At 47.2% G+C, this 26,324-nt stretch overlaps 9 protein-coding genes across 9 annotated transcripts; 4 read left to right on the top strand and 5 right to left on the bottom strand.

Annotated features, from left to right (window-relative positions):
* Nucleotides 1–1,398: 1,398 nt before the first annotated feature.
* DFL_006970 (uncharacterized protein) lies at nucleotides 1,399–5,096 on the top strand (the record flags this gene model as incomplete). The annotated part of the gene is made up of 2 exons (XM_067636480.1): nucleotides 1,399–1,536; nucleotides 1,611–5,096. 2 exons carry the CDS (start codon nucleotides 1,399–1,401, stop codon nucleotides 5,094–5,096), a joined length of 3,624 nt encoding a protein of 1,207 aa, XP_067488092.1.
* A 1,173-nt stretch (nucleotides 5,097–6,269) lies between these two features.
* On the top strand, nucleotides 6,270–7,172 carry DFL_006969 (uncharacterized protein; the record flags this gene model as incomplete). Its single annotated transcript, XM_067636478.1, has 1 exon — nucleotides 6,270–7,172. One exon carries the CDS (start codon nucleotides 6,270–6,272, stop codon nucleotides 7,170–7,172), a length of 903 nt encoding a protein of 300 aa, XP_067488091.1.
* Nucleotides 7,173–7,935: 763 nt separating this feature from the next.
* On the bottom strand, nucleotides 7,936–8,337 carry DFL_006968 (uncharacterized protein; the record flags this gene model as incomplete). Its single annotated transcript, XM_067636477.1, has 3 exons — nucleotides 7,936–8,013; nucleotides 8,075–8,154; nucleotides 8,238–8,337. The coding sequence occupies 3 exons, from the start codon at nucleotides 8,335–8,337 to the stop codon at nucleotides 7,936–7,938; spliced, it is 258 nt and encodes an 85-aa protein (XP_067488090.1).
* Nucleotides 8,338–9,097: 760 nt separating this feature from the next.
* Nucleotides 9,098–9,998, bottom strand: DFL_006967 (uncharacterized protein; the record flags this gene model as incomplete). The annotated part of the gene is made up of 3 exons (XM_067636476.1): nucleotides 9,098–9,583; nucleotides 9,670–9,907; nucleotides 9,982–9,998. The coding sequence occupies 3 exons, from the start codon at nucleotides 9,996–9,998 to the stop codon at nucleotides 9,098–9,100; spliced, it is 741 nt and encodes a 246-aa protein (XP_067488089.1).
* Nucleotides 9,999–11,429: 1,431 nt separating this feature from the next.
* DFL_006966 (uncharacterized protein) lies at nucleotides 11,430–14,072 on the bottom strand (the record flags this gene model as incomplete). Its single annotated transcript, XM_067636475.1, has 3 exons — nucleotides 11,430–11,610; nucleotides 11,679–13,818; nucleotides 13,886–14,072. 3 exons carry the CDS (start codon nucleotides 14,070–14,072, stop codon nucleotides 11,430–11,432), a joined length of 2,508 nt encoding a protein of 835 aa, XP_067488088.1.
* A 225-nt stretch (nucleotides 14,073–14,297) lies between these two features.
* Nucleotides 14,298–15,181, top strand: DFL_006965 (mitochondrial 37S ribosomal protein bS18m; the record flags this gene model as incomplete). Its single annotated transcript, XM_067636474.1, has 2 exons — nucleotides 14,298–14,843; nucleotides 14,903–15,181. The coding sequence occupies 2 exons, from the start codon at nucleotides 14,298–14,300 to the stop codon at nucleotides 15,179–15,181; spliced, it is 825 nt and encodes a 274-aa protein (XP_067488087.1).
* A 756-nt stretch (nucleotides 15,182–15,937) lies between these two features.
* Nucleotides 15,938–19,388, bottom strand: DFL_006964 (uncharacterized protein; the record flags this gene model as incomplete). The annotated part of the gene is made up of 6 exons (XM_067636473.1): nucleotides 15,938–16,912; nucleotides 16,972–17,226; nucleotides 17,297–17,460; nucleotides 17,526–17,566; nucleotides 18,847–19,269; nucleotides 19,345–19,388. The coding sequence occupies 6 exons, from the start codon at nucleotides 19,386–19,388 to the stop codon at nucleotides 15,938–15,940; spliced, it is 1,902 nt and encodes a 633-aa protein (XP_067488086.1).
* An 861-nt stretch (nucleotides 19,389–20,249) lies between these two features.
* Nucleotides 20,250–22,549, top strand: DFL_006963 (uncharacterized protein; the record flags this gene model as incomplete). Its single annotated transcript, XM_067636472.1, has 10 exons — nucleotides 20,250–20,294; nucleotides 20,362–20,381; nucleotides 20,443–20,505; nucleotides 20,583–20,651; nucleotides 20,713–20,787; nucleotides 20,857–21,188; nucleotides 21,259–21,783; nucleotides 21,850–22,160; nucleotides 22,216–22,388; nucleotides 22,462–22,549. 10 exons carry the CDS (start codon nucleotides 20,250–20,252, stop codon nucleotides 22,547–22,549), a joined length of 1,701 nt encoding a protein of 566 aa, XP_067488085.1.
* Nucleotides 22,550–22,952: 403 nt separating this feature from the next.
* Nucleotides 22,953–25,561, bottom strand: DFL_006962 (uncharacterized protein; the record flags this gene model as incomplete). The annotated part of the gene is made up of 3 exons (XM_067636471.1): nucleotides 22,953–23,237; nucleotides 23,297–24,572; nucleotides 24,684–25,561. 3 exons carry the CDS (start codon nucleotides 25,559–25,561, stop codon nucleotides 22,953–22,955), a joined length of 2,439 nt encoding a protein of 812 aa, XP_067488084.1.
* Nucleotides 25,562–26,324: the final 763 nt, after the last annotated feature.

Below are 26,324 nucleotides of genomic sequence, written 5' to 3'. Positions count from 1 at the left end.
CTGCCACAAAACGGAGTTTGGCCCGGGAATCGTAGGTGATAAATTCGAGCTCACCCTCTAGGATACCGTCGTCGTAAAGTCTTGATTTATACCATATATGTGGCAGACAGACGGAATGCATGTCCGGAGCAGGGATAGGATGTCCCTTAAGATAGAGCAGGATGGAGCTGGCTAAAGACGGCATTGAAATGGGGGTATAGTTCTCCAGGACCAGTACTCTGCGGTACATAGGTATTCTCTAGTTGTCTATATCATATAATTTTGGTGTAGGTGTAGATCGATGCAGAAGATGTGGAGGGGACGGGGTTGAAATTAGTTGGAAAGTTGAGAAGGGCTGCTTGCACTGTTGTATACCCATACCAGTCCTCGATTCCATTAAGCTAAATCTTGCCCCATAGGCAATTAATCTCACGTTAGTAGAGGTAGAAGTTGAGGCTCTACAGCGCTATGCTTGCCAGACCACTCCGTAGTGTGATGATCTGGATATCGATTGCGCGCATCAAACTAATTTGGATTGATGTTCGCATGTGGAGGTGGTGTAAAGCTCTGCCGCGTGTGGATATGCTAGCTCGCAGCCTTCTGACCCATGTCTGGATTACCGTGCCCGCTTCCCGTCCGTTTCCCCGAAACCTTCTGTCACAAAACTGCTTGCTCATTTCTTCTGAGATCTTGCATGCAGAGCGTGGGAGAGGTGGGGTTTTCTCTGCAGCTCTTCAGCCAATAAACACACTGGCGTCGGACCTTGCATATGACTGTAACCCTCGGTCGAAAGACCTCTGTAGATTCGGGGTGGAACCAGGAAAACGACTCACCACAAATCCTGAACGACTAGGTCAAAATGAGCCCAGACTGCCTCACAGGTTCACAAAACCGGCCGCGCTGCATTGCTCCTGCGTTAACTAAGTTATGTTTTGGTGGCTGATAATGACCCTGGCCATATCATATCGCCTGGGAGTATTGTTCTAAACACACCAATTTGCTGTTTTGCTCGCTAGCCAAGGGTGGGATGGTCCCAAGCAATCGGGTGCCGTCTCCCTTCTCGAGTCCTGAATTTTTTCCTCATCGATTCTTCCTGCAGCTCGTGTTCGATGCATGGCATTGTTTATTTTTCTCTTCACTCCCAGTCTTTCCCGTCGTGTCTTTCTTTTTTGATTCTTTGCATCTTTTGAATTCGTCTTCGTATCCCTTTCTTTTTCATTAGCAGGTTCGAATTCTACGTGCTCCTTTTCATTTAGTTGTAAAGGGAGAACGTGAATGCTATGCTTGTCTTTCTCTAGCTCTTAGTCAGGAGCATTTTACCTCTGGAACTATCTAGATCCGATTTTAGTGGATCTGTGACGGCCGATACAATTACTTCTTGTCTACCGCGGTTGGGATAACATCCCGATGAGCATAACAATGGCTATTCGACATGGCAATTGTAACTTTCGGAATCTGGAGTTCAACACGGTTTGTGGGTGCCAGGAATTCATGCGTGAAGAGGAAGACGGTGTTTCAACAGGGTCCCTATCGTCATCTGGGGGGCGTGCACGGAAGGTGCGTTATTGCGTAACCTAAAACTCACATCGTGGAACCAATTGTAAACTTACAAGAAATGTCGTTTTATGTAGACGTGTCTTTGCGGCCACTTTGTAAATTTCCACTCGAAACACACCGAGGAGCCTCGCGAGTCGAAGAAGCAGCAACAGTATGGAGATAGTTTTCGGTCCGCAAGGTTGAGGTCTGGTGCAACCAGTCCGACGTCAATCGTAGCCTTGACACATGGCAGGCCGACACCGATGACGACGCAGCCGCAGGACTCTTCGGACCGATATAACCTTTCGAAGACGTTCGAAGATCCTCCGCGATACCAACCGAATGTTCAAACTCGAGTATTCCCAGGAAGCTTTGGTGGCGATAATGGACTTGGGATTAGCTTGCGGACCACCCGGGACGTGGGTGGATCTAACGGCGTGCAGTCAGGCGACTCGTCGGCTGTTACTGAGATAGCTCCACATCTCAATTTTACCCATAGTCGTAACAATAGTCGTGCCCAAGTGCTTGCTGATATGCGGCGGGACCAGCGTGGCGGGCCTCTTTTACAATCCACACGCTCGCCACCAAAGGCGGCTCACCAAGCTCCTTTGCAGCATATGGGCTCGTACAAGGGGCCTGCGGATGATGCAACGGTTGCTTCGACTGTGGCAGATTCCCAGGTCATTACGGGGCAAGACCGGTATCTCGAATTTGATCGAAGAGTCAACGGTGCTCTACATATAGTCCATGGTTTGTCGCAGGCATTTCTCCCGCTTAATCTGCAAGAAAGGATGCGACTGGGGGCGCCCACTGGTGTTAAAGATACATCGCCATTCATTGCATTTGAAGAACGAGAGCCTTCGAACGATGAACTGCAGAGGCAAACATTGGCGATTGAAGCCCAGCTGATAAACCTCGCGAAAACGGTTGCGGGACGTTTGAATCCTGGCCTCGCCGTGAATGACGAACCTCGAAATCGAATTGAGGAGCTCCCACAGAGCGTCCCGACAGGAACTCAACTTCAGGACCCACCGAAGACACTCAAGTCACCTTCATTGCCTGTCGTGTCGCCCGCTGATAATGTAGTTCCTACACCCGTCGTCAGGCCGGAACACGCTCCACAACAATCTACAGAGATCGCAGTCATTCAAGAAGAAGAAGAGGAGGATGAGGAAGGGGAAGAAGCTGCTGTCTCGACTAGTGGTCCGGTATCCGTTCCTCAAGGCGTGACAGAGTCGTTCGTCAACCGGAAGCTACACGATATTAGCGAAAAGGTGGACTTGCAAGAAGAAATGTGTAATGATGTTATCAAATTCAAGAACGACACCGAAGAAGAGATCGCCGAAATTGGTGCGAACGTCTTCACCCTCGAAGAAAGGCTCAACAATATGGAAAACCAGTTCCAGAGATACATCGAGGATCGTGAGCAAAGTTTCCGGAATTCGAAGCGAGCTCGTGATGAAGACGATGAAGGCTCCGGTATAGAGAAGAAGAAGAGGAAGCGACGTAGACGTGAACGTGAACGGGAGCGAGATGCTACAACCGTTGACCTTCGAACCCCCTCATCTGTTGGGCAAGGCGAAAAGAATTACATCTCGAAGAAAGTTGCCCGTGGGCCTGAAGTCAATCAGCTCATTGACGGCACTTTTAAGCAAACGCTGACCACCACAACCTCCTTCACACGAACTCACTCAACTTCCACCTCCTTCACCTCGACTTCTTCCTGTTCTACTTCCACCAAGTTCAACCAGACCGCCTTGATCAAAACCCTCTCTAACCAAATAGGAGTGCTCCAACAGCGTCTTCAGCAGGTGGAAGCTGTATCTGCACCATCTATCGAACGCCCTTGGATTGTTCAAGTCATAGTTCTCCCGCAATGTACTTGGACAACTTGGAGGGGTACTAAGGAGGGCGACTTGCTCGAGCAGCAAAGAGGCCCAAGAGCTTTACAACCTTCCGGTAGAGCGTGGAAACGCTTGAACTCTCGAGGACTCATCAAATGCCTTGAAGTCACTGGAGGCGAATATAGGGATATTGAGAGAGCGATCCGGAAAGCCTTCGGGGCGGTACTAAACGCTCTCTTCGAAACCTGCGAGATTTCTACTCAGCAACAGTCTCCATATGATTGGTCACCCCTGCGTAAGGTTCCGGACCAACTTGCACTTCGAGCGTTATCCACAGAAGAGATGAGCAAACAATTTTGGAAAATCGATTTTCTCCGTGGCACTTGTGCTGAGGACCTTGGTTCAAATACTGCTCAAGGCCCACGATCTCCAAACGTACCATCTTCAGACACCCTGACAAGGAGCAGCCAAGCAAATAAATGTTCACCACAGAAAACCCAAATAAACAGGCCTACCCACCGACTGTATATCACCAATTGCTGGACTGCGGGCATGGGCGCCTCTTGGGATACCGCTGGAGACAATACTCAGCCATCGTCCGTCAACTCGAAACAACGTGCCGGTTCAGTAGTAAGTACCCAGCTATCTTTAGTTGGTACTCGTGGTGTCCGAAGGAAGTCCAAGCTTGACATCCGAGGCTCACTCAGCCCTAAGATCGGAGAGCACAACTACCGAAGCGTATGGTCTGAAATTCGCAACCTCCCACCATCAAGTGTATATATTCAGGACAGTAGTCACGAGACCTCCAGCGTGAAACCGAGACTGGTAGAGGACGAAGCATTTTGGTATTACGATGCCCTTCTCGATGGTCCTCGGGATGACAGCAGTTCCTCGGGGGAGGCTAGTGGGTCAGAAGCGGCTCCTCTCAGCGGTAAAGAAGATGGCCAAGATCAGAAACCGCTGAGATCTACCCAACGCTCTTCTTCTTCATCTTCCTCTTCATCCAGCCGCCGGAAAGACACACACCGGTCACAAAGGATGGTCACACAGCCGACAATCTATGAGACAGGAATTAGCGTGTCGCTCACGCAGCAGCCCCCATTACTTGTTTCTCAAACGTCCCTTAGCGGGCGTCCTGCCCCTAGCCTCTCGAGGAACAGTTCCCGAAATCTCGGAGATGGCGATCCTGCGAGTGCATCCTTAGGCATGTTTAGTCATGACTCTGATAGCACACCAAAGGCTCGAAGCTTCATAAATACTCAGAACTCCTCATTCCAGAATACGATCTGCCCTCCAACCCAGCCGGCATACACAACGAAAAATGTGGCTTCTGCCGTCCCTCCTACGACTAGGGTTTTGCGAAGCTCCCGACGTGTTCAAGAATCACAAGTGAAGAAAGAACCAAAAGATACCAGCGATGAGAAGACTCCTACCGATTCGATGGTTGGAGGTCGTATCCCTTCACAAACACCCCCGCTTCACCGGGAAAGCAGCAAAGGAAGCACAGTCGAGCAATGGGTAGACGCACCAGCACGACTTTCCAGAGCATCAACGGTTGAAGACCACCCGCCGGCATCTTTGCTAACGAATCCTCACAACTCAGAGGAAATGAACGCGGAATTGAAACTCAAGTACGGGCATGACCATGCGTCATTCAGCAAGTATATTGAGCCGCCGGCGCCTCTCAGCGCTAGTGTTCCTCTGCCTGGGAAGCGCAGGGGTCGCTCAAAGGACTAGTCTGTTAATCGGCTGTCTCTTCCCACCCGCCAACTCCGCCTCTTGGTAGACACTATCCTTAATATCTGCGTTATCTGCTTTAACATGCGTTTAAACGTCGTTCTGTAGCCCTTGATTCTTAGCCTCTTTACCTGATGCCAGTTTCCACCTGCTCCGTATCTTCCCTATTTATCTCCCCCGCATACAGCGTTATAACAAAAACTCGGTCGTTTATTTATTTTTCATGGCATTTTATCGGAGGATTTCTTCATATTTATACATCATAATGTTTGAGATTTTGGCAAGCGACATGCATGTGCATTGGGATTTCACTATCTTTTATGTTTTTCTGTTTTTTACGCAGTACGGCGCTTATGTTTACCTTGTAACGGCCGCGGAACGATCACCTTAGGATCTAACGGGTACCTATCATTTTAGAGGAGATATAATCTTTCTTTTATCTAGTCGAAAAATATCCAAATCTGAATACATGAACGATAATTTCCTAGCACTAGTGTGCTCGTACCTCCTTTGGCCAGCTCTTGGCCTTATATGTAGTAGGATATGCGTTGGTTGATGTTGGAAAATGATTTACGGTTGCACAAGCCTTGTACCTCTTTTAGAACTTAAGCCTACGCGGTGTGTTCCCTCCTCGACAAGAGGGGATCACTATAAACCCTCTTCCGGCGAGGGCCTTGCCTGAAAGGAGCTCAATTATTAATTATTAATTAATTATTAAATTATTTATATCAAATTGACTGACTGACTGACTCACTCACCGACGAGGCCGATATGTAACATTTATTTCACCGACCGAGCCGTGTTGAATTTGTTGTAAGCTGACCCAAAAGCCATGTGACGTTTAAATTTCGCGAGTCAAGAAGAAGGAAAGCAAATACCTCCTTTCGGTCGGGTACTTACAGGTCCGCGCACGCGCAGCTAATATCTGGCTCGTTATTCTCGCCGACATGTAGATTCTGGTCGCTTAATTTTATCTCGTATCTAGTCTCCTCGACCCGGTGTACCATGTTCGAGAGCAATTTCCTTGTTCTCTTTTTGTCTTTGGTGACTATGATCCCCAAAACCAACTTTACGCTTTCGACAAATCCGATTTGAAAGTTATAAGGGACGAGTATGAACGAATATCAAAATATCACCAAATCCGAGTAACAATTCACAAACCCTTCATACATCATGTCAAAGGGGAGAGTAGACCTCCCGTCACGAGTTCTACTCATATCTCTCTTCGACTCTCTCGCCACAATTCAAATACCAACTTCAGAGCCTTCGGCCACATTGCCTCCAGCATCTACATCTACATTCTCAAATCTTCCAATACCCACGGCAAATCCTATCCGCTTCCTCCCCGCTGCGTCCAGAAACATTTTTCTCACAGCCCATTGTCTTCTCCCCACAACATTCCTCGCAGCTCTCGATTTACTCGAGAAGTCATTAGTGGAGCGGTATACGACCGCTGATACTCCAACTTCAGCTCCGGGTGTTTATTACATACGCTCTAATCTGCCACCTCCACAATCACTCGTCATCCCGGGACCAAATTTCACGTCATCGCCTTCTCAAAAACCGGGGTTTCCAAAATCTGGAAAATCATATATTTATGAGGTCCGGCCTGCGGTGTGGAATTGCACTTGTATAGCGTTCACATTGGCGGCTTATCAGCGGCATACTTTGCTTCATACGCAGAATAAAGGGTACGGGTTCGATCCTGAGGATGAAGATGGGTTCCAGGGGGGAAATAGTTCCGGCGAAGAGCAAGAGAAGATCAACGACGACAAAGACGAAGGTGTAGAAAACAGCGGTGGCAACAACCCTGAAGATGAAGAGAGAGAAGGATATGAGGATAGTGGAATGACATCGGATGCGGTCTTTGATAAGAACAGTTGGTACGGTGGCATCTATACCCTGGATTCCGAATCTCCCAGCAAGAATAAAACAAAAAAATCTGTGGTGCCGATATGCAAGCATCTTCTTGCCGCGGTTCTCGCAGAGAGGTGCCAAGACTTGTTTGGTAGATATGTCATTGAGAAGGTAGTGACTACGGATGAAATGACTGAAATGGCCGTACTCTGGGAGTAACAAGCGCCATATATAACCAAGCCTGCAGGAAGCAATACCGGGATTTATATTTCTTTGGCACCGTGGCTTTAGAGTACACCTGGAGTACACGATTGGTGAAAGAGATAGCATCGATTTAGATGCTTCATGTATTGGACAGGACGTACATCCTACAGATCACAAAGTAACATAATCATCAAAAAAAAAGTATGTCGGAATCACTCGAGGCCGGATACCATTTTCAAACGAGGTAAACTTCCAGATACAGAGCCCACGTACCCATCACCTCCGTAAAGCCATATTCTCTTTTTAAGGAGAGTAAAGCAAGAAGCAAACATAGTACTCCCACAAAAGCGGGTTTAATCTTCCATCCGATGTAGACATTCACCTTCACTGACTTAAAGAAAGGAATGTATATGCTTGTTAGATGGTGGCCGAACTGTGCAGCACAAATAGTTGCTGTGGTGTTAGGGAGGGAAATGATTGACGGTGTAAAATACCCTGTATCTAGCTCAGGGCAGTTGAATTGATTGCCTTCTAGTCGCTTTCACGGTCTCTAAAGTCGCAAATTATTTAATCTAGATCCCGTCCCTTCTAGATGTATAGGTTGGTAAAATCGCTCGCTCGGAACAATATCAAAGAAAAAAAGTCGCACGGATATAATATCAACGCCCGCAATGGGGAGGTGATAACGACAGAAAGGGTCCTCTAAGAATTAGTTGTGGTGGTGGGTATTAAAAGACGTAAAGAAAATTGCCGGTGATGTTAAGAAGTCAGAAGAAATTTATATCTTGGCGGCTTCCTTGACAGTTCCAACCTTGAGCTTTGGGGTGTACTTCTTGAGGACTCCCTCATTGTGGTACTGAATAGATTCATGTTAGCATGGTCAGGAGAGAGAACCGCACCGGTTTTGTGTTTTGTACCTTCCAAAACTGCTTCGAGGCGTCCTTTCCAGCGACGCGCTGAAGAATTTTCTTTCCGCCGGGATGCTCATCGGCGAAGCCTGTCAGGACAACCAGTTAGAATTCGATCATTCAGTCGAATACGGCGATTCCATAGCAGCCGGTACTAAGGATCGTAACTTACTTGTGACATCGTAGACACCACTGTCAATGATGATGTACAAACCAGCATCAGCATCCTTGTGCTTAGCAACCTCGGCGGTGGTGAACTCCTTGTCGGCCATTTTTGGAGAGATCTGCTTTCGCGGAAATATAATACAAACTATGGAGGAAAGGTTGAGCTCGTTATTGAGGATGTGGAGAGAATGCGGTGGTGGTGGGAAGACATCGTTCCTGGCACGAGGTCCGGAGAAGGGTTTTTGTAGGTGCAAGAATCTTTTTGTGGTTCGGCGCTGGGAAAGTTACCGAGGTTGAAAGTCTTGGGACAGGTCATACAGGGGTGACTCTGTCAACACAGTACTTGCCCAATAGAAACCCGGGTATTGGAAACCGGACTGCCTCGGTCTTAGACATTTCGAACCAGAATTTCTATCAGGAAGTCGGGTATGGTCCCTTGGGGTCTACTAAAAGCAAGCAAAGTGTATTAAAAGCAAATATATTTTTTATATATTTTTTATACTAATTTCTAGCACTAACACAACGGATACTTGGAAAAAGGTGTTGCGCCCCAACAGGCCTTATGACGTCACGTGATCCTGCTTCCCACTATTAAAAACAAGCAACCCTCATGTAAATAACCCTTCATCGACAAGAATCATCGATCATCGACAACCTCAATAGCAATACAAAAGGGATTCACGATAGCTTCAACTATCGATCTCCCAGTTTACCTCTTTCACTTTGACAACCTGTTCCCTTCCAGGAACAACAAAAGGAAACACGAACAACACTTAAAATCCAACAAGCTTCGCAGAGTCCCAAACTTTCAACCCCACAAATATCCTTTCTTAGTTAAATAATCTTAATATATATGCCATATACCGGTTAGTTCATATAGTTACTTAGGTAGATGGCATTTTGCCGAATGATGGCTTCCATGTATACCATATTATTGCCGTTATGAGTACGGCAAATCGGAAATATTAATACGCTATTAGACCTAGGGTCTATTTCACCAGGCACCTGTCCCGCAATAACATGGCCACCAACAATTGAATTCCCACAAGTTACCGTAGAAGGAAAATCAAGTGATGTGCAGCCGACTGGATCGACATTGTTATAAGCCGCTTTCCATAGCGCAATCCATGAGTCAGCTTCATGATTTGGGTCTGGAGTGCTTCCAATAACGTTGGCGAACTGCCAGTTTACGGGAGAATTCCACCTCCCGTCATAATAAGAACCGAGCTCTCTTATTTGAACCCCTTCGTCGTATTTATGAGCAGGATCAAAATTTCCAAGTAATTTGCCATCAGGATGGTGTACCGTAGAAAGCTTCATGTAATGTTCTAATGGGAATCCGGCAGGGAGGGTCTCGCGAATTCGTACAGCAACTTTGTTTGTCGCGTAAGAGCTGCAATGAGGGCTTCGTTGGCGCTGCGGGCTATATCTTTAAGTACCTTTGCTGCACCTGGCATTAAAGGAGAATTGTAGTTCCAATTTCGATTATGATGGACTTCATCTGGCGCAAAGCCAGCGTCTGCGGCGTGCTCATAAGCGAATTGTTCCGTACCCTCTGGTCTAGTAACAAGGGCCATGCCATCAGCCGAGGGGAAGTCTGTCCCGCAGACCGTAACGATCTCGTGTTTTGCGTCGTAGGAGTAGCGAAAAGTCAAAGCCCCAAGGACCTTTCGGCGGCTGTCGATATGGACAGTACCGAATTCGAGTTCCGGTGACGTGAAGGAATTACTGATGCCTTCTTTAAAACTAACCTCAATCTCATGGACATGTTTGTGAAGGTTAAGGGTTGGGCCCGATGAGGGACAGGGGAGCCGATAGAAAGCTTTACACAGACGACATCGTGTTTGCAGAGAGATTTAATTCTGCAAAACAATATTGTTTGTAGAAGAAAAGCTATGGTATAGACAGTAGAGGACTATCTAGATCACCGTATATTATAACAAAGCTTTGAGGTATGGTAATATGAATACGACGAAAGTGTATGGATTGTGAGATGGGTCTGAGGATTTGCTGGATTTATACAGACTCGAGAGAGGATCCGGGCCTTTATATCCAATTTTCAAGCTCATGGGCCCAAGCGGGGATGAAAGGATTATGGGGTGATGTCCGAAAAAAAAAAAACCGGTCAATTAACATATAACTTGCCCAAGGTGGTCTGGAATGACTATCACTGCAACATCGGTATCTTTTACCTTTGAATCAGCCGAAGCTGAAGCTACACATAGTGGAAAAAAGCATAATGCAAGCCACATGGTATCAGAAATGGACGAGGCCTCGAGAACCTACGGATTTCGTTAATATGACTATGCCTTCTAACTTAACTGCGGAAAAGACGGGTTCAATGTTGGATATTCGATTCCTGTGACGGGGCAAGTGAAATTTCTCTATTGGGTATGGCCATGAGAAACCGCTGCAATATACGTACCATGCACCATGGGATATATTTCGAAGAGAGTGCGGTGCAGGTGGGGTGTCAATAATAGTCGGGTTGCCGCAGTTAATTGCCAGTGTTTTGCGGAACGGAAATGGCATGTACACATGTCCCCTCAAGACAAGCCTTAGCAAAAGGACTTTTTTTGGTCATATCGCTAAGCTTTCGGCAAGAACATCTTAAGGAAGTAATGTCCTCGTTTGACAAATCTCTCACAATTTTCTCAACGAGTTCTGGTGGAAGGGATTGGTAGGCTTTCCTGAAGTCTTGGAGGTTCGGCACCTAGGCCGTTCACTAGACATCTTTTGTTTTTTCAGTTAGTTTCTCAGTCGGCATGATATATCAAAGTCCCTAGCCCCGTACGGTAGACATCGTCGATGGCTCATGCATCGATAGGATCGACTTACTGCTGTATTAGGTCCTACGATTCCAGCATCGTCCCAAGACTGGGCCTCGCGGAAAAAAGTTTGAAGAGAGTAGAAGGTGACAATGCACGAGAAAAGGCCTGTATAAACGATACAGATGAAGAAGAAAAACTTTGGACGGGTATTTTATGAAAAATAAATATGTACACACCTGAGGCTGCTCACTCATCGAACATCAAATATATACAAACAATATTAGGCATCCACCAGCTGATATGCCCCAATGTGCCCTTCCAAATCCTCTTAGTCAGCTTGCCAACATCTCTTCAAGTTCTTGACAGCAAAATCGCTTGAACTACTACCACAAACAATACAAAAAGAGTAGGACGGAGGCGGCTTAAGCTTAGCCTAGGAAGATATCCGGGGCATTCTTGACCCAGACATCTTGTTGACCTTCGTACTTTTTCAAAGGTTCCTCAGGATCAGTTATGATCTCCCTCCATACCTCTGGGATGTTCTCTTGTGCCCATTTTTCGATCTCTGGGCGTCTTGAGGGTTGATATTCGGCATACAATGCCATAAATCTACAAATGATTTTTTTTTTTAGCAATGGAAAGTCATGTATAAGATTTCAAAATGATACAAGACTTACATTTCTCGATTGGGCCTAAACCCATCCTTTGACTCGAGCTCCCTCAAAAGTTTGAACGCCATATCATACTTATCCGCCAAACACCACGCGGATAATCTCATCGCATGATTATGACTAGTCGGTTTGAACCCCAATTTCAAAAAGTTTTTCCATATCAACGGAGACCTACTTGCCATCATTTCCTTGGCCAACCCACAACTGATCATTACCAAGCTCAAGGTATCGCTGTTCGGCCCCTCTTTGCTATTTGTGATCGTCCTGAAGATATCCAAGGCATTTTTGGGTTGGTTGACTGAATTATAGGCGTACATTAGGGAATTGTACAGTTCGGTGGTCGGTGTGACTTCCGGGTCTACTTTGAATTGTATATGAATTGACCATAATGTTTGAGCGTCTTGTAGTCTTGCACAATGGCGGAATGCGGACGCATAGGCATCAGCATCTGGTTTCGCATGTTTTGTCTGACGCATGTGTAGGAATATCACATTAGCAACATCAGATGCTCCCCTCGAAAAGAAGAGCTCCATTATTTGCTTCCGCGCTGACAATGGAAGTTCTGGGAACAGTCCTCGCATTGCAAGGTATACATTCCACATTTCGCCGATTCCGAGCTCTGGGTCTTTCATTCCCATCAATTCCCCGAGATGCACAATGACCTTCATACGGTCCCCTGGGTGATAGTTGTTGATTTCTCTACTCAGTGTTGCAATGATGACGTTGAAGGGTTTGTTGAATATCTGCCACCTGCTGAGGCCGCACAAGGTTTCCACATCTAAAGGAATCTTTCGCTTCAAGGTTTCGTTGTATAAGCTGTCGATGACGTCCGCTTTGGTCTTGATGTTGCTGGTCATATACCGCAGTAGCTCCAATGTTTCATCATCCGAGTCCGGGGCATGTCGATAATATTTTAAGCTTTCCCATGCTTCGAAAGCACCCTCCGTATCCTCCAGCATTAAACGTACTCGAATATGTAGAACTTGCGTTCGTCTGTTAGGCTCGACACGCCACCTCTCGGCTAGTACAAGTAGTACTTGCGCTGCCGTCGCATCTTTCTTCCATATCGCAAAGTCCACCAGCTCGTTAATAAGCTCTATCTTCGTTTTCGGCGAAATAGAGGGTATTAAGCCGGCGATTGTATGTATTGTTTCGCCTTGGCTCCATTTCCACTTCAACTTCATGACCTCGAGTTCTTCCCTAGCTGTTAACCGAGTTTCGTCCTTCGGAGGAGTTTCGGGTTCGACGAGCTCTGTATGCTCGAACAGCTCCTCAATCCACTGCTTCGCAGCCAGATCTTCAGGATGCCCGACTGCATACCCAAATATCATCTTGAAAGTATCGCTAGTCGCCGAATCCTTCAGCCGGTCCCACCATTTCCTCGCACTCGATGTATCGTCTCGGTCCATGTAGAACCGCATTGCGCCCGTCAGAACTCCTACGTCGCCCAGGTTGTTCGGATCTCTCGCTCCTTCCAGCTCAGTAAGCTTCAACAAAGCTTCCTCATCATCTTTATCAATAATTTTCCTCAGAACATGCCACCAGGCCTTCACTGTTATTAGTTCTGGCCCATAAGTATCTGCTCCAACTGTTAAAAATCCCATTGCCTTGCCAAAGTCGTAGGTATTCGCCAATGTCGCAATTACGGCCTCGAACCCGGCCCTTAGAAGCGGTATCTCGTTTTCCCGTGCCCTCCGGATGTAGCCCAACAGCGCGCCTGCCAGGCTGACTGCTACAGTGTGTTCGAGATGGTGTAAACTCTCCAGAAGCCGTATGAGGGCATTGGCTTTGATTAAATCGATATCGCCTCTCTTGCTGAGAGTTTCTAGACACCGTAATAGACCATAACAAACACCGTCGTCCTTCAGTATAATGGGCAACTCTTCGTCAAAGACAATGATTTTGAACGCTTTAACCAATTCCGAAGTTGTCGGTGCTATACCAGCCTTTTCGTCGACATATAAGGTAAGTGCTGATAACACAGCGATACCGGGATTCTGTGGTTTATTTTCGACTTTTTTCTCAAACGTCGTTTTCCATTCTGCTTTGAATAAATCCAGAAAGCCGCGCTTTTGGATAAGCTGAACACCAGATCCAAGGCCGGGAACAACCGTCGGCCGCCGTCGGTAGGTATGAAGGTTTTGGCCTGTAACGGGCAGGCGACATTTCGGACAGACGGTTTCTCTCCCCGTAGAGATTGATGTCGAAAGTACCCTTTGTGATGCTCGACGGAGTAGCCGCGGGGTCACACTCATAGCGACCGGCTAGTGGGGCATCAATGGCACCCGAGGAGGGGTAGGGGAAGCAATTGGAGGGGTGAAATCTTTGGGTGTTTTCCAGTAGCACTTCGGCGTGGGTTGGAGGTTTTAGCTGCGTCCTCGCCAACCAATCGGCTGTCATATCGATAAAGATTTTTGTTTCCTGCCGATGACCTAAACAACCAACCACAACTATTAACGACCTCCAACAAACAACCCATCACGACTTGATCCCCTCCCCGACATCGTCGACTCGGACCCGGCGCGCGTAGGCTATTTGGGAGGGTCATGTCACCGGCAGTTGGTCGATAATTAACCGGTCTTAATATCATATCCATATCCATACGCACATTATATCTCGCCTACAATGCCTCCACGACCGTCGACTGCAGTCGTCAAGACCTTCTTCGGGAACGGTCCAATCCTCCCGTTCCTCTACCCAGCAGCCTCCCGACGCCTGCTGAGCTCTACTCCTCCTACTAGAGCTGGAGATGAGAATTCGAATGACAAGTTCATCGGGATTATGGATAACCTTCGATCGGCGACGCCTGCAGCCCTTCCTTCCCTTCCCGATGAAGCACCCGCTTCCCGCTCGCAGAGGCCTCCCACCAATTTCGCCACTATGCAACAGCGTAAACGTGCTTTCCAGGATATGGCTGCTCTCAATGTAGGCACCAGCAAGGTCGTGAAGAAGCTACAGGATTTGGTTCATCTTCGTCACGCCCTCAAAGATTCCATGGAACGTGTGGATCCAGAGATATTCCGTCACTCGGCCCCCGTACTTGATCGATCATTCCTTAGTCCTAAAGATTTAAGCTACGAAGAACACCAGAAATTCAACCAAAACAGAAAATTACGGGTTAAGGACGATGTATTCAATACATTGCAGGAGAATCCGATGTCCTTTTATAAAGTAGGCGTTCATACTCATCTTAACTCTGTGCATGCATCAATTCTAACGGAAACTTCCAGAACTTCAATCTTTTAAAGGACTTTATGACCTCCGCCGGGCGTATAAAACACCGCTCTATAACCGGCCTTAGCAATACCAATCAGCGAAAGGTATCAAAGGCAATCAGGAGAGCAATTGGAATTGGCCTGATGCCATCCGTGTATCGCCACCCTTCACTCCTACTACACGAACAAAGGATGTCGCAGGAAGGGTTTAAACACGACCGCGCAGGAAATAGTAACAGGGATGAACGCGATCGTCCTAGGCGGGAACCGATTGATATGAGGCTGGGCGCTTAATCCAGACTCGATAATTTGATGCTTTTGTACTGTAGATATTTTTGGGAATTTATATTATATTCATACATACCAAAGAATATATATATATACATATATTTTAAGGAAATCTAGGGTCTGTATAGTGTAGTTTAAAGTTGGGGCTGGGCTACTAGAATGAATGTGTGTATATCGATATATCGTATACGGGTTGACCGGTTCTGGACAAATATGGATTGGCGATAAAGTAGTTGAACGACACTTCAGAAGCTATAACCGGTGCCTATCAACCTCAAGACTACTGGTCGATCCATCTTATGAAATAGATGCCTACCGCGGTGCTAATTCTAGATCTGATCTTAATGTCATGAGCAGCGATATAAGAATTGATTAATTTCTTTTGTCCTTGGGTACTAATATAATGCATAAAAACTGAAGACAACAAGTCGAGCCACCGATATTTTTCTTTTGGAAACGTTGAGCGTAAAAATGGGGAAAGCGTGACCATATCGGCCGTCATGCAATGAAAAGAGTAGAGAGACGGGATCAGAATATTTGAAAGCACGGCATCACTGAGAAAAAAAAAGCCTGTATAACAGAAAAGCAAAAAGTAGATGTGATAGTAGTAGAAAAATAGACATTAGCAGAACGCCGGAGTGGATGAGGGCATTACAATCTTTATAATCGAGCGGAGCGTTGTCAAAGCAATAAGGAAAAGGAAAAAAGCGGACCATGAAGAGGGAATGCAATGTATGTCCAACGAAACCGGACGAATATGCTTTAGTTCCTCTGATAAGGGTGGAATCCACCACCATATCCACCACCCCTCCTGCTGTTGTTCCTGAACGGACCTGGTCCACCGCCACCACCGCCACCGGAAGGACCGGATGGTGGGTTACGGGCGTTTCGAGGCCCCGTTGGCGCATTGGGTGGAGGCCCTGCAGCTGCCGATTTAGGCCCAGTAGGCGCATTGAAATTCTGGTTTTTGAATCCACCACCGTGCATTCCACGGTTTCCTTGACCGCTATCGCCACCGCCATTAGGATCCTCGTACATGCCATTGTTCCACATACCACCTTGTCCCATCTGTTGCTGGTTCGAGTCCGGTGACTTCTCTTGTTGCCCGCCTTGTGCCGATCCATCGCCTCCATTGTACGGTTGTTGCATCGACATGTTGGGACTCTTAGGTTGAAAGCCACCCTGTTGGTTCATGTTGGGAAAGCCTGGATTCTGTCCTTGGTTCCCACCTCCCATCTGTGGCGGCATACCATTCATACCCATCGGGTTCATACCGCCAGGCATACCCTGCATCCCTTGCATCTGTTGCATCTGAGCCATCATCTGCGGATTGAAGTTCGCCATATTAGGCTGCTGCATCATATTAGGCTGTTGTCCACCTGCGTTGCCGCCACGCATTTGCATCTGAGCCTGTTGTTGCATCATGACCATCATATACTGTTGCATTCGCTGCCAGTATTGAGCAAGCATGGCAGGGGTCATTCCGTTCGTGTATCCGGCTGCTGGGTTTCCACCGGCAGGGTTCATGGCATTTTGCATGTTTTGAGGGTTGCTCTGGGGGTTGAAGTTCGAGTGGTCCTGGGAATTGCCGCCCTGATTGTGATCACGGTTTTGACTGAAACGATTGTTATTGTGTCCGCGATCACGGAAATTTCCGTGGTGGCGGTTGTTACCACCTTCTTCATCGAAGTTGCGTTCTCTGGCATTGCCACGCGGTTGAGCCTTCTTAACTTCAATCTAGTTGTTGACGTTGGTTAATTATATTCGAAACATAGAATCACATAGAGAGCGCTTACTGGCTTGTCACGGATGCGCAAGTCCGGGTGCGCAAGTGCCAAATCAACCGCAGCCTCGTTATCAAAAGTAACGAATCCGAAGCCACGGGGTCGCCCGGTCTCCTTGTCGATCATCAACGTAGAGTCGATAACTCTCCCAAATTGCATGAAGAAATTCTTAAATTCTTCTTCTGAGGCTTCTTGGGAGACCCCGCCGACAAAGATCTTGCTCGTTCGCTCCTGTTCGTCCCTTGGAATAGCTCGCTTAGGGTCAATCTAACGGGGTTATACGTTAGCCAACATGTACGTATCGGTTATCGATAAACGAAAAGACGGTTATACGTACTATCTTTCCATCCAGATAGTGCTCCTTGACCATGACGATGTTGACCGTCTTGGGATCCTTAAAAGTGAGAAATCCGAAACCACGCGACCGTCCGCTGGGTCCATCTCTCATAACTGTACACTCGCTGACCTCACCAAACTGACTGAAGTAGTCACGTAGTGATTCTATAATACGGTGATATTAATTAGATACGTTATACAACCACCTGACATCCAAAGTCTTATCATACCATCGGTAGTTTCCCAATTCAAACCTCCAATAAACATTTTCCTGGAAAGAATGGCATATTAGTCTCGTGATCATGTCGGGGAGCATTTCGAGCAATCATTATAATAAATAAAAGGCTGTTGTGTGGCATGTTGGAGAGCCATGGCAAGAGTGCTGCTTGTAACAGCAAGAGAATGAGCTCGTCTACTGAGAAGAGATAGCAGCTAACGGCCGGGTACCCGCTCCATTGATAGCGCGGTAGCAATAGAGAATTACGGTCCCTTGATAGCAGCATAGAGAGCAAAAGAACAAGGGCCGATAAAAAATAGGTAGAAGAAGAAGTCGTGGATATCATGCGTGGTTTGTATCATGGCATCTGGGACTGCCCAACTTGGATGATTTGTGGGCGGCCGCATCAAAATAGCTAGCGGCGGTTGCAACTTTAGCAATGAGGTCCCCTGCCAAGCCAACTAAAATGCGGCACAGCATCGGTATGTCCCATCCCATTTCTATCGACAGCGGCACCATAACGTAGACCTCCGATATAAAAGGGTTTATCGTTCCCATCTCTTGCATCTCGCTCTTGCTCAAGGAGGTTGTCGAGGGGGTGATATGATATCCTCATAGTGGACTCGGTGTAATTGAATATTTCTTCGATTTTCTTGATTCTATCTTCCCATGACTCCTGATAGTTCTACTCGTCTATCTCGATAGTTGTAGTAGGTAGGTAGTGATAGAATGACTCGAGTACAGCTGCTGATACTAGCGCTAGGTAGTTCTATAGAACTAAGTGTCTTCCGATGGTCCGATATCTTTCTTTCTTTCTTTTTTTCCCTTGCTTCGCCTCGAAGCGACTTCCGCGTTGCTCAGCCTTCCCACGGTTTTTGCCGCTATCTTCTCTTGCTCTTTCGCGAGTTCGGTATGTGCCTCGATGTTGAACGAGGCACTTGGGCTCGCCAGTAGCTGTTGGGTGGCACCGAATGGCCTGTCCAATACCGACCGCGAGAAGACGTCCTCGCCTTCCACACCAACCCGCCATACCCCAGAGTTGTGATTCTCGGGTTGACAAGGCGATCCAGTTTTTGCGAACCGTTTGACAAAAACGTCTCGAAGCCGGTCGGCTCGATGACATGATCATAAGCACCATCGCATGATCGAATCACGCTAGCTATCATCTTCCCCTGTTGCAACACCCCGTCCCAGAAGCCTGCGTGTCGTGGAAACCCCAGCGAATCGCAAGTTGTGCTTAATCTAGTAGCAGTTTTCTTGCCATGGCTCCAAGAAAAATTGTCACGATATGAAGTAGAATTTTTTTTTAAAAAAGAAAAATGTAAGTGACCTACCCATCTTCCTTAATGGCGGTGCTACCTCCATCAGCGGAAGGCCCCTGATTCTGCATGCCACCCATATTTGACCCGTCTCCGTACGGGCCTTGCCCATTTGAATTCATGCCGTGTTGATCTTCATTCCAGCCATTTCCATCATTTCCGTAGCCTTGACCTTGATTGTAGCCGTTATAGTCTTGGTTCATGTTGCCGTATCCCGAGTAGTCCACGTTGCCGCCTTGGCCTGGTTGCTGAGGGTCGGCAGGAGTATACTCATCAAGGTTATGCTCGTTGTAAGTGTCTACCGATTGGACAGCAGCCGGTGCTGCTTTCTTCTGGTCGGGTTGTGAAGCCGAGGTTGTAGCTGCTGCCGGTGCTGCTACAGCTGCTGCTGCTGCTGGCTTTGATGTTGTCGTAGCATTTGGAGGCTCTTCGTCATAACTATAGAAAACGTGTTAGAATAGAAGAAAGAAAGAAAACATTGCATTGCATCGCGGAAATAATTGAATTGCATACAGGTCATCAAAGATAGCCTCATCGGCGTATTCGTCGTGATCCATAGTGAATGATCGTAGTCGCGTCTAGTCAGAGATAGCGGTTGACAGGTGTCAGATCGTCAACGTCGGTCACGGAAAAGATAAAATATCGGAGGTTCGGTGATAGAATCGACCGAATCGTAGAGTTAAAAGCAATGACGATGCCGAACGGAGGTTGATTGATCGAAGGATAAATCGGAAGTTTAACGGTGAACGAAAGAGTTTAGGGGGAAAGTTGTTTCATGGAGTCAAACCCGTCACGCAAATTTTCGAACGGAACAGCGTCGGGTTAAACGAGACCGGCAAGTCGTGACTTTTTAGTGTTCTATTCGAGGACAAGACCGAAACGGAAGGAGTGTCGAGAGGACGGGCGATGATGATGTGAGGAGAGGTGAGGGATTAGTTGGTGAGGTTGTAAGGTGAGGTGAGGTGAAGTGAGGAAGGAAGGAGGTCTGGTAGTTTGCTTGATGTTGATGACGAGGAAGAAAATAAATTTGCCCAGCAGCCAGCAGTAAAAACCGGCAGGCTGGCTTAGCGCGTCGGTTTTGCTCGGTCGGTTCAGCGCCGGCTGCCCGCCGTTTTGTACCCCAAAAAGGCCCTTGGAATGGACCTGGAAGAACAGTGCTGCGTGACCAGTCGGAAGGCCCCTCCATGGATCCAAGCCATGGGTTGAACATGAACTCTTCATTAACGTTAACGACTTCAACGATGCCCGATTCACATATCCGTACCGTCTACTGCCCGTAATCTACCTACATCCTTTTACTTGTTTCCAAAACGGCAGTCCGGCTCAACCTTTTCACATTCAACAATTCAATTTTTAAGTCTGCAATTGAGCGAAGGGCCGGCTCTCGATAACAGCCAGAGCACGGGCATACAGTCACAATGTGGGGAGGAGGAAGCAAGAAACCACAGTCGGGTCCTGCACAGGTACTTCATGATATTCCTAGCTAGCTCGAGTCTTAATCCCGCGATTCTATGCTAACAGCCGCTGCAGGAGATGGTACAAGTTGGCACGTATTTTGGCTTCATCCTCCTCTGCTCTCCCGAGGGACTGTACTGTGACCAAAAAAACCAGGAACCCGATTGCTAATCCCAAAACTACTACTCTCGACAAGGATACGAATACAGACCGGTCCGAGTACGTCATCACTTTCTCCATCTATTATCTTATGTAGAATCCGGGTTTTTTTTGCTAATATTGCTGGTACTATGTAGAAGTTCTTTCTGGCGAAGTCGTTCTCCTCAGTCCAATGTTTCCACACCCCATCGAGATGGCGCTTACAGGTAACCATGCCTTGTCGTACCGTTATCCCGTCAAAACATGCTGCTAATACCCTTCTGGCAGGCCTCCGGCGGATTCGCAGACCAAGGTCGTTGGAGCTTCCTACTCCTACACCGACATGTTGAACTTTGAGAACACGTACGGCATAATCCCAATATTTCATGAAAACTAATCCCAGAAATACGAGGCTGACCTTCCAATGCCAAGTCCATCCCGACCCAGAACACCCACCCACTCGAAGCACAAATCTACTCCTTCAGGTGGATCTCATTCTCCTACCACAGCTGCCGCCAGTTACAATGCTTTCATGTCTCAGACGGACGACGATTGGGGTTTGGATCTCAACGATACCTCTATCCCAAAGGAAACAACGGTCACCGGTGGACTGGGAAGCATAGCAAGTATGGCCGGTGTAACAAGTATCGAAGGTCGGCCATTAGGAGCCAAGGGTTCGAAGGGAGCTGGCGGGGGATACGAGTATCCACTCGCCAAAAAACGGACAAAAGGTCTCAAGGCACAGTTTGAAGGCTTAGTGAGGGGTATGAATCAACCTACGCGATATTACAAACATCAAAAGAGGATATCGCTAAAGAAAGGACTTGATGTTAGACCCCGGAAACTCATTACATATGATATATCACCCTCCCATAAACACCGACGTCCACTCCTCCGCTGAAATCGAGGCTATGAACGCCCGTATATCACGCATAAACAGATTCAAGACAGTCCTTCAGTCTTCAACAGTCGACCTAACCAAATTACGGTCACTAGCATGGGGTGGTATTCCCGACGAACTTCGACCGATGGCCTGGCAACTCCTCCTAGGCTATCTTCCCGCCAACTCTGACCGACGAGTGACCACCCTAGAGCGAAAACGGAAGGAGTATCTGGATAGTGCGAAACAGGCATTCAGCAGAGGTGAAGCAGGCATGGATCAGACGATTTGGCATCAGATATCGATTGATATTCCAAGGACGAATCCCCATATACCGCTATACGGTCACAAAACAACGCAGCGGTGCCTGGAGAAGATCCTATACGTTTGGGCGATACGGCATCCGGCGAGCGGGTACGTACAAGGTATAAACGATCTTGTGACGCCCTTCTGGCAGGTGTTTTTGAGCGCGTATATAGGTAAGATCTAATCGGTTCTTAATACAACCAGACGCCATTTCTAACCCAAAATATCATGAATATTAGAAGGGGATGTCGAAACATTTGACCCGGGTTCATTACCGCCCGAAGTTCTAGACGTTGTTAGCGCGGACTGTTTTTGGTGCCTAACAAAGCTTTTAGACGGGATCCAGGATAATTATATACATTCCCAACCTGGGATACAGCGACAGGTCTCGCAACTCCGAGATCTGGTAAGAAGGATAGACAGCGGATTAGCGAAGCATCTAAACGATGTCCAAGTCCAGTTCATTCAGTTCAGTTTTCGATGGATGAATTGTATGTTGATGAGAGAGTTTAGCGTGAAGAATGTGATACGAATGTGGGATACATATATGGTAAGATCATCCAACATACGGTCTTGGTAAGAGCATCAGCTAACAACTTGTGTAGTCAGAAGGCAACTCCGGTTTCTCGGAATTCCACCTTTACGTCTGTGCGGCCTTCCTAGTAAAATGGTCCGCAGAGCTGAAAAAGATGGACTTCCAAGAAGTCATGATGTTCCTGCAGTCGTTACCCACAAAAGAATGGGGAGAGAAAGATATCGGACTGTTATTGAGCGAAGCGTTAGTTCCTCCTTACAACACCCCAAATCTGCCAAAGTTGTAATGACAACTAACATTTATCTTATCTGATCAGGTTTATGTGGCAAAGCCTATACAGAAATTCATCGGCACACCTAAGAGATGATGGAACGACAGTGCATAATGAGGAGTTAAATCTATAAAAGACTTTTTTTGTTTCTTTTCGATGGACTCTTTTGGTTGGCGGGCCTTTGTTATTGTGACGGGTTTGTTCTCATAGCTTAAGCCTTTGTATTAATGAATAGCGAAATGTCGGTGGTAAAGCGGGAATAAATGAGATGAGCGATCAATGTGATTTGTTGTATTATGATGCGGCTCTGGATATCATTTAAATTTTGTGGTAGATGCGAATTCATCATTTTGAGGGTTTGTAGATACAACGCAATTGAATTTCAAAATACTACAGAGGGAAAGAAAGTCCAGAGAGAAACTCGTCCTGATACGGACGTCTATAGATGATAAATAAACTTGCATGTATCCTAGAAGACGGTCTCCCATAATTTGAGCGTATTATATGTATGCCGTACCCGACACCCTACAATGAATCTAATAAACAAAATCCACCACCTTCCCTCCAGCTCCGACCTGCGCGCCGACCACGAACTCGACAAACCTCCCTTTCCTCCTCTCATCTGCCACCAAGAACGATCCAGGATTAACAACATGACATCCTTCGTACGTAACCGTAAACGGCGGTGTCGAAGAATCTGCCAGTATCAAATAATTGGGTAAAGGAAATAGTGTTAAAGCGTGGGTGTAATCCCATAGAACCGGCCTTATATTGACGGGATAAGGTGAGAGGTACGATTGATCGAGGATTGTTTTTACCAACTGTAGGAAGGCCGTGTTAGCTTTGCACGATATATGGTTATGGCATGGGGAATACATACCTTTCTCGCCATCTTGACACTGTCCGGTACCCCATTCCGCACCGGCGTATTTTCCTCTTCTTCCTCTTGCGTACTGGGCTCATCATTGGCTCCGGTAAGTTTATCAACATCCATTTCATGTCCTCCCCCTTCCTTCCCTTTGCTAGTAGGTTCGCTGGCATCATCACTATCATCATCATCGGCACTCAGAACCTTAAATCTCACCGAATTCCTAGCAAACCTTGCTCCTAAATCGTCCCTAAAAACTACAATCTCCCGTGTAAAATACCCGACTCTGCATGGATTGCTCCCGAGTACTACCCTCCCGCTTCCACCGTCCTTCTTAGTCGCAGAATTGGCAAGCGTAAACACCCTCTTCAGCTTCCCCGAAAATACATCCGGTACGCCTTTTCGGGGTAACACTCCACTCGCTCCTCCTGTGAACGCTGCGCCCCAAGGATCCCCATCTGATGGAACAAGTACGAATGTCGTCTTCGTAAGTAGCGTATTAAACGCACTTATCGTGACCGCGAAAGTATCCAGTGCCTCTTTATACTCCAAACTCCCATTCCCAACTCCAAACCCATCGCTCACAAATCCTCCACACATGACTACCACAGCCGGCACCTCCACCTCGTCCTCTCCATTCGCTTCACCCTCCCATTTCTCAAACAACTTCGTAAGTGCTTCGTGCGTCTTCGGTAAATCCAAATGTACCTCACTCAGAACCACCACCTTCCCCTTCCCTTCATTCGCAAGTCGCTTCTCCGCAAGCCGTAATCCTCTTCCACCCCCGCCACCGGCCGAAAATTCTAAGGGCATATTAATCCCTAGAAAGTCCATATGGCCAAATACCTCAGACGAAGTTTCCCTCCTTTCGCTTGGTGGTTGTCCAATCGTATAAGCCGTAAATCGTCCATCCGCCTCAAAGGTTCCATCTACAACCACAAAACTCCCGGGGCAAAACCATACACCGTCTTCGGGTATTGGCCTTGCATGTGCGATATCCAGTTGTATCGACCCCGTTGGGTCTTCTAGCATCAGTTGTCCTGTATCCGGGGAGGTTGATAATAGACCGAATATGAAGAATGGCTTGCCGCTACGGCCGAGGAGGTGGGCTATCGGTGTGATTTTGAAGTAGGATTTTGTACCCCGTGATGTCATGCTGTTCGAGGGCGCAAATGTTGGAGGTTGGAACGAAGGGTTACGAAGGAGGCGGTGGTGGATTAGGTAGTATCTTGCCAAAAATATTTGAGCTTTCGATGTAGCATCAGGAAGCAACGACGGCTTTTGTGCGCTGAATAATATAAACACGATTCCCATGGAGGAGGTTCCTTAGAGTCAACTTATGCCCGGATCCATCAGGTTGAAAGAAGAGAGGAGGATGCTAAGGTGGGCGCTGACGAACCGTTCAAACTGTTTTCTCGAGTGGTTGTATTTATATTTCGGCTGTGAAAAGGCGTCGATTACATGTATGTAATCCCTCGGATTGATATCTTCAAGATTCGGACCAGCCTTGGAAGTAATCACCATCTGCGCCGATTGCAGCTGTTGCGAGGATCCTTCTTCGCCATCTCCACCAGGAGAAGCGGTGTTCATACCACTCGCTCCAGCGAAATCAAAGCTTTCACCTCTGGTAAGTAAACTAGCTTTATTCGCGTTGGGTCCCTCGACTTCCAGGTCTCTAATCACAGCTTTGAGAGCTTCATTCCCGTCTACGAGGATTGCAGCTGCGCCCTCGTTTCTTTTCCACGTGCGAGCTACCTCTTCGAGGAGCTTTTCCGCCGAACCACTAGTTTTCCAGTCCGCGCCGCATTTTCGACCGATGAAGCTACAAAGCAAGGCGAGTGCTTCGGATTTTAACGTAAGATTATGCTTCTTTGTAAAAATCCTGAAAGCTAAAGGCCGTAACGAAGATGGTGGAATATCGACCGCTAATATCCTCGGTGGCGCAGCAGGTCGGGTAGGTTGACCGCGAGGAGGGGCTTCTCGAGGTCTAGGAGCCGGGAATTGTGAGGAATTTAACGGATGAAACGGGTCTGATGATAGATCTACAGCTGAAGAAGATGGTGGAGGAGGGGAGAGTTGTTTTCGTTTCCAGTTTGCGAATATAGGCGCTGTTTTGGGAGCTGGTTTTCGGGGTGGAGGGAGAGGGTGGGAGCTGTAGAGGTCTTCTTCCTCCTCTTCTCTTTGTTCGGGGATTTGGTCTTCATCGTCAATTGTCATCCCACCGAGACGTTCTCGGGTTGTAGGAGAGGACGGGGGGATAGGTGGGCTGTCTGCCATCTTTATGATGTTTCAAGTTGGGAACAATTGGAGTTGTTCGTAGACGCCAACAAAAGGTGTGGTCACGAGACTACGTGATGGGATAATTTGCAGAGCTAGTTAGGGATGTGTAGCCCAGTATAGTTAGCGGCGCTAACACGCTAAGTATTGAGCCTATCAGCAGTATTCGCCCTTTCACGCTCCCATTTGCAAAAATCCCCAAGACTGACGACCACATACGAGTGTAACCTCAATCTACAGTTGAAAGAAAAACCACAGACGCAACATAAAGGGGACGACCTGGGACAATATCAACGGCCACTAACCAGCAAAACCGGGCCTTATTAGCCGTAATCATGTACCTAGACTATATGCGCAGACCACTGCGCTAGTAAGACTACCTATTAAGCTACTTGGAGGGCTAGTATTTCGCTAGTGAGTCGTAAGACCATTATACACCCATACTGGGTTTTCTTAACATTCATACAGGGTTTCCTTAACATTATAAACCAGTAATTAAATTATAAGTTTTAGCCCGAAATCAAATGCTTCGCCACCGCTGAATATTCTCTCAAGATAATATTTTAGACGACTTAGCCTCGCAGGGACAAGGCGACTTTATACGTTTCGATAATACAAAAAAAAACAGACGAACTCGTAAAACGAGGGGCTGCAATGTTCAACCCTCGAAGAGCGAAAGCGGGGTAAAAAATAAAGACTACAGCCTTGTCTCGGCATGCGCATGTATGTACGTACACATGTACATACTAAGCAACTCCAGCGC

This window comes from Arthrobotrys flagrans, assembly GCF_004000055.1.
Source record: "Arthrobotrys flagrans strain CBS H-5679 chromosome Unknown unitig_8, whole genome shotgun sequence".
Taxonomy (NCBI): Eukaryota; Fungi; Ascomycota; class Orbiliomycetes; order Orbiliales; family Orbiliaceae; genus Arthrobotrys; species Arthrobotrys flagrans.
This window is presented reverse-complemented; position numbering and strand designations above follow the sequence as displayed.